At 34.6% G+C, this 6,571-nt stretch overlaps 1 protein-coding gene across 1 annotated transcript; it reads right to left on the reverse strand.

The window, feature by feature from the left end:
• Positions 1 to 5,570: 5,570 nt before the first annotated feature.
• Positions 5,571 to 6,252, reverse strand: LOC135149242 (uncharacterized). Its single transcript, XM_064084356.1, has 3 exons — positions 6,141 to 6,252; positions 5,849 to 6,046; positions 5,571 to 5,742 (listed from the first exon to the last, which is right to left on the reverse strand). The coding sequence occupies exons 1-3, from the start codon at positions 6,165 to 6,167 to the stop codon at positions 5,617 to 5,619; spliced, it is 351 nt and encodes a 116-aa protein (XP_063940426.1). The 5' UTR covers positions 6,168 to 6,252; the 3' UTR covers positions 5,571 to 5,616.
• Between the last annotated feature and the right edge of the window lie 319 nt (positions 6,253 to 6,571).

Below are 6,571 nucleotides of genomic sequence, written 5' to 3' on the forward strand. Positions count from 1 at the left end.
ATTATAGAGTCATATGATAGAATCAAAATTCTGTATATGAATGCTTCTATTACAGAATCTATAAATTTGTTTATAGATTTGTATTCTCCAATACTGATGAGATGTTAACAGTTGCTGATGATTATTCTCATCAGGAACTGACATAAAATGGAATTATCTTAATTAGATGATTATATTATAGAATCATATGATAGAAATAAAATTCTGTATATGAATGCTTCTATTACAGAATCTATAATTTGTTTATAGATTTGTATTCTCCAATACTGATGAGATGTTAACAGTTGCTGATGATTATTCTCATCAGGAGCTGACATAGAATGAAATTATCTTAGTTAGGTGATTATATTATATGATCATATGATAGAATCAAAATTCTTTATATGAATGCTTCTATTACAGAATCTATACATTGTATATAAATTTTTATTCTCCAAAAGTGATGAACTGTTACCAGTTCCTGATGAATATCCTCATCAGGAACTGACATAGAATGAAATTATCTTAATGAGATGATTATACTATAGAATCATATGAAAAAATCTATAAATACATATAGAATTTGATACTAATAACTGTTTGGCAAAAAGAGTATTCATTGAATCATATAAAATTATCCATTCTATATAAATAAACCATTTAATGAAAATCATGCTTGATATTTAAATTCTTACTTTGAAGATTTTTCTCTACAGGAACTTCATGAATAGGGTTCACACTGATTAGAGGTTGATAAATGACCATATCCAAATTTCCAGCTGCTTCCTGTAATTGAGTTGAAACCTCTTGCGTCATAATCGGTTCTTCAGTGTCAGCAATTTCAGTTGTCTTGTTCATGTTTTGAATCATCATTTCATCAAGTTCAGGAAGGGGATTGACTTTTTCCTCAACAAGTTCATTGAATTGTAATGTAGGAACGTAGTTTGAGCACTTCACAAGTCTTTTCCTCTTATACACATTGGTCTCTGCCTTTTTCCCAGAATTTGCAGGATCAATCGTTTCTGTATTGCTGATATTCACTGAAGGAGGTGTGCTTTCATCACGATCTGAATCAACATCCAAAATTCTAAGCTTCCTTTTTCTAGGAGGTTTCTGCATTTGTGTATCTCTTGAGTCCATCTCTTTTTTTTTATTATCTGATGCCATTCCTGATGCCACAACCTTCTTTTTTTTTACTTTTGATTTCTGTTTGGAGATGTCCTTGATTTTTCTCTTTGGGCTTTGACGAATTGGTGAACTGTCTAGTGCCATATCAGTAGTTGATGATGGAACACTAGTAGTAACCAAATTATATTTTTCTGTCATGTTTGTGCTAAGAAATTGCCACACTTCTTTAGGAACGAAACATTCACCTTCTAAATTATTTTTCTTATCACCATTTATTATGGCTTTAATCCCTGTTTCTGAAATCTTACTAATAGGTACTAATTCATCATCAGGAAAATCAGCAGAGGGGCACATATGATTGAAAATCAACTGTAAAAACCTAACATAACAGATATACTTAAGCTTATCCTCTTTTCTAGTACCTATTAAGTTAAGGATGAAATTTCCATAATCAAACACAGTGTTGTAGATAAGAGAATACCCAATTTCAAGTGATCCTGATGGAATAGCATCAAAGTTTGAAACCTTGTTCAAGAAGCATCTAGTGATACAATCAAAGTACAAGTTCCATTGCTTCTTCAGGCGAGATCTCTGCAGTACTCCAATCCTGTCAGGATCACCATTATATCCCAGTAATTTCAAAAACGCAATAAGCACATCAGCTGTAATATATTCTGGAGTTTTTTCTTCTAATTTTGGAAGATGCAGTGCTTCCTCCACCACCTCCGGTGTGATGACATACTCCTTGCCATTGTAATTGAACGTCAATTTTGATTTCTCTGTTTGGCCTCCATTTATAAACTTTAAAGTGCTCCAAATTTGCATTACACTTTTGAAAGTAACCTTAGTAGGTTGAGTCAATGCGTAATAAATTGGACTACAAGTCAAAAAGTCTATAATGATATGAAAATCATCAGGAAACACAGATTTCTCTAAAGGAGCACAGAAATTGTTTGGGGCAAACTCGTACCCTTTTATCGAACACTTGGTGTTCATGAAAGGAGAGGTCTGCATTTTGATGAAGTTAGTGAAATGTGATTTAGATTTTACTAGAATTTGAAGATTGAAGATGTTAATCTGAAAGAGATGAGAAAGCTTAGTTGGAGAATTGAATTTGAAAACCGTCGATTGTGTAGTGGAGTGGAAGTTATGAAAGAGTGTGTTAAGTTGGTTCTGTACTTTCTGATAAATGCTGATTGGTTTTCCCGCTTCTTTGTTTTTTTTAAAATTAGCGCACTTTTGTTTGTTTTGAATTATTTGTTTAGGGGAAAGAAATTCTTAATTTATTACTTAAATTTAAATTTTAAATAAATATTATTTAATGAATTTTTTGTAATAATTATTTTTAGCATTTGGTAAATAAATTTAGTCTTACAGGCAAGAAACCAGTCTAATAAAATTAATTTAAAATCGTTAACATTTGGGGTTTATGGTTTGGGTTTTAGAATAATTAATTTCTACTGTATATTAAATTGCCCGACGGTTAGGGTTTAGGATTGAGGGTGTAGGGCCGGTAGGCCCTACTCCCTCGAGCCTAAACCCTAATTAAGGCGAGGCTGAAGGGCCGAAGGCCCTGAAGCCGAGACGTAGGCGGAATAAATAAATTTAAAATCGTTAACATTTGGGGTTTATGGTTTGGGTTTTAGAATAATTGATTCCTACTGTATATTAAATTGCCCGACGGTTAGGGTTTAGGATTGAGGGTGTAGGGCCGGTAGGCCCTACTCCCTCGAGCCTAAACCCTAATTAAGGCGAGGCTGAAGGGCCGAAGGCCCTGAAGCCGAGACGTAGGCGGAATAAATAAATTTGAAATCGTTAACATTTGGGGTTTATGGTTTGGGTTTTAGAATAATTAATTCCTACTGTATATTAAATTGCCCGACGGTTAGGGTTTAGGATTGAGGGTGTAGGGCCGGTAGGCCCTACTCCCTCGAGCCTTAACCCTAATTAAGGCGAGGCTGAAGGGCCGAAGGCCCTGAAGCCGAGACGTAGGCGGAATAAATAAATTTAAAATCGTTAACATTTGGGGTTTATGGTTTGGCTTTTAGAATAATTAATTCCTACTGTATATTAAATTGCCCGACGGTTAGGGTTTAGGATTGAGGGTGTAGGGCCGGTAGGCCCTACTCCCTCGAGCCTAAACCCTAATTAAGGCGAGGCTGAAGGGCCGAAGGCCCTGAAGCCGAGACGTAGGCGGAATAAATAAATTTAAAATCGTTAACATTTGGGGTTTATGGTTTGGCTTTTAGAATAATTAATTCCTACTGTATATTAAATTGCCCGACGGTTAGGGTTTAGGATTGAGGGTGTAGGGCCGGTAGGCCCTACTCCCTCGAGCCTTAACCCTAATTAAGGCGAGGCTGAAGGGCCGAAGGCCCTGAAGCCGAGACGTAGGCGGAATAAATAAATTTGAAATCGTTAACATTTGGGGTTTATGGTTTGGGTTTTAGAATAATTAATTCCTACTGTATATTTTATTATTTAAATAAAAACATTATTACAATTGTTAATAATTTTTTGTGTTTTTTTTGGTTTTAAGAAAGATAAGTTTTAAAACTAAATAAAATCATACATGGTTTTTATTAAATTATTTGTTTTATTCATAATTACTAATTTAAATCATAGATAATATAAACGGTCGTTTGGATGAAAATGAAAATCATAAATTTGCTTCTGTTACGGAATCATAATTACTTGCACCAGTATTCATGCTTCTTCCCAACCCGTATTGATTAAATGTTCCTCCTCCTTTTAAATAAATGTCTCTTCAGTTCTTTAATACACTATTCTATAAAAAGGCATGCATGTAAGCCTACTGTAACACTCATATCAGAAACCCTTTCTTATCTAAAACCTTTCATCTTCTTCTCCAACCCTTTTGTTTTTTGAAAATGTCTCTCTCTGACGGTTCCGTCCGCATCTGCCAGCGCTGCTTCAGCGTCACTGTTTGGGGTGTTCGCTACCATGTTCTCAGCCTCCCTGATGAGGTTGTTGAAGAAATGGACTTCGAGACACATCTCGAGGTCCAGTTTCTGACAATGAACTGCTACCTTCATGAGGAGCGCCTCCGTGAAGAAGCCGAGGCAAGGAGGCTTGCTGCCATCAGACGCCGCGAATGGATCATTCGATTCGCGGGGATGATGTCCAGTATCCTCCACAAGCAGGAGGAGGAGGAGAAGATGGCAGAGGAAGAGTCTTCTAGTTGATAGGGCTAGATAGGTCTTCCTTTATGTACTGTCTTCTTTTTTAAATATATTATTATTAATGAAAAATGAATGTTTGATTGCATCTAATCTTTTTTGGTATGTTGTGTTTTTGAATAATTTATTTTAATCTATTGTGGTTGATTAAGTATAAAAGCCAATGGTATAATCATCGATTGCTATGAAAATAAAATTCGAAGACGAAAGAAGTAAAAGTTACACAATGGAAATATTTTCATTAATAGAAGCCCGTGATGGGGCGAGGAGTTACAAGCAAAAGTTACAAGCAAACGACTTAGTAGTCGTTATCAGTTTTATCCCTTAAGAAGGAGTTCTCCATCTTCAACTCCTTCACTTCTTCCTGCAGCTCATCTATTTTGTCTTCAAGGCGGTCGTTTCGCCTTTCAAGCATCCTTATCCTCGCCTGAAGCTCGGTGATGAGGACCTGAAGTTCGCCTAAGGTTGGGCGAGGAGGAGGCGGACGAACCGCGTTCGGATCTGGCATAAGTGGCGGAGGATCAGACTCCACTGCCCTATTAAACTCGGCGAGAAGATCTTTAGCAGACATGGTGAGATGGTGATGAAGAAGTGAGAAAAAGTAAACTGAGATGAAACTCTATTTAAAGAAAACAAGAGACTCTCTGAATTCTGACTTCGTTTTCAGTGAAATACAAAAGAATCATGTTTTGATGAGTAAAGTTAATGTGTTTAAATTCAATTTACTTATGATGCTAAAATTGAATTACTGACAGCTGTGAAAAACTACCAGGATCCAAAATACTGATGATGTCAAATATGATTCTATAAGAGAATCATGTCTTTAAGGATTAAATACTGATGACGTTTATTTGATTCTACGATAGAATCATGTGTTAAGATTTTAAATACTGTCAGGATCCAAAAATACTGATGATTTAAATTTGATTCTACAAGAGAATCATGTTTTTTGAACATACAGAATATGTTAAAAATCAATTACTGATGATGTTAGTTTGATTCTATAAGAGAATCATGTCTTAAGGATTAAATACTGTCAGGATTGGAAATACTGATGACATGAATTTCATTCTACAAGGGAATCATGTCTTAAAAGTAAAATACTGATGATGACAATTTGGTTCTACAAGAGAACCATGTGTTAAGAGTTAAAATACATAAATGAAATACTGTTAGGATCAAAATACTGATGATTTATAATTTGACAGATGTGAAACACAGTCAGTATTCAAATACATCAGGAACAGAAATACTGATGCAACACAATTATCCAAGATTAATCAATATATTTTTACAAGTTCAGTCTAGTCTAGTTCTGATTAACAAACTTTATCTCTGTTTTCATGTGGTCTTTCAAGATGTTTATTTCTGAGTAGACAATCTTTGCAGCATATATTTTTCTTGCCTTCTCCAATTGCCTTTTCTGTTCAATACCCTGTAAATATGATTGTCACAAATGGTCATAAAAGAGAAAAAAACACATATCTAATCCAAACTTGAAATTATTTTAGAAACAAAATTAAGTTAGTTTTGCATCCAACCTCCGCAGCAAATTTGCAATCCCAGTTGCGCAGAGTATATCCCATATATGTTTCCATATGATGCATCACAAACACTCCAGAGTCTACATTCTTATTTGAAGTTCTCCATTTCATTTCTAGACGTTGCACTGGAGCATTATTTAACAACTTGATTTTTCTTGGGCTTTTCTGTGCCATGTATAACCCAAAGTTCTCTTGCTGAAACGTATAGTTAAAAATATAATAGTTGGTTAATATAATCAAATAAAACATAAATTACTATATTTATTTAAAACTGGAAAAAGTTGCATACCAGGGCTTCAGGTATTCCATCATACATGATATCTACACGGTCTCCACTTCGGTTGTCAATTATGTCAACACAAATCTTCCTTAAATTGAAGCATATCAGGTAGAAGTGGTTTCCAGAGGAGATTGGGAAGAAGATCTTTGGTTGAAAAAAAAACAAATATATTTACTCACAATCTAAATATGAAAATAGGAAATAATCTCACATTGTTATAAATGATAAATATGGATAGAGTATATACCAGATCAACATGATTAATATCAACTTTGTGCTTGAACAAAATTGCATCCATGTTGGATTTGAACTTCATGTATGTTATATTTGGATCAGTACTGTTTGCTACCAATTGGCTTCCTTTAACCACATTTCCCATCTACCATTAAAGACACATATAACAGTTATTAATAAATATTCTAAACATATAATATGAGTTC

This window comes from Daucus carota, chromosome 9 (assembly GCF_001625215.2).
Source record: "Daucus carota subsp. sativus chromosome 9, DH1 v3.0, whole genome shotgun sequence".
In the NCBI taxonomy this organism is placed as follows: Eukaryota; Viridiplantae; Streptophyta; class Magnoliopsida; order Apiales; family Apiaceae; genus Daucus; species Daucus carota.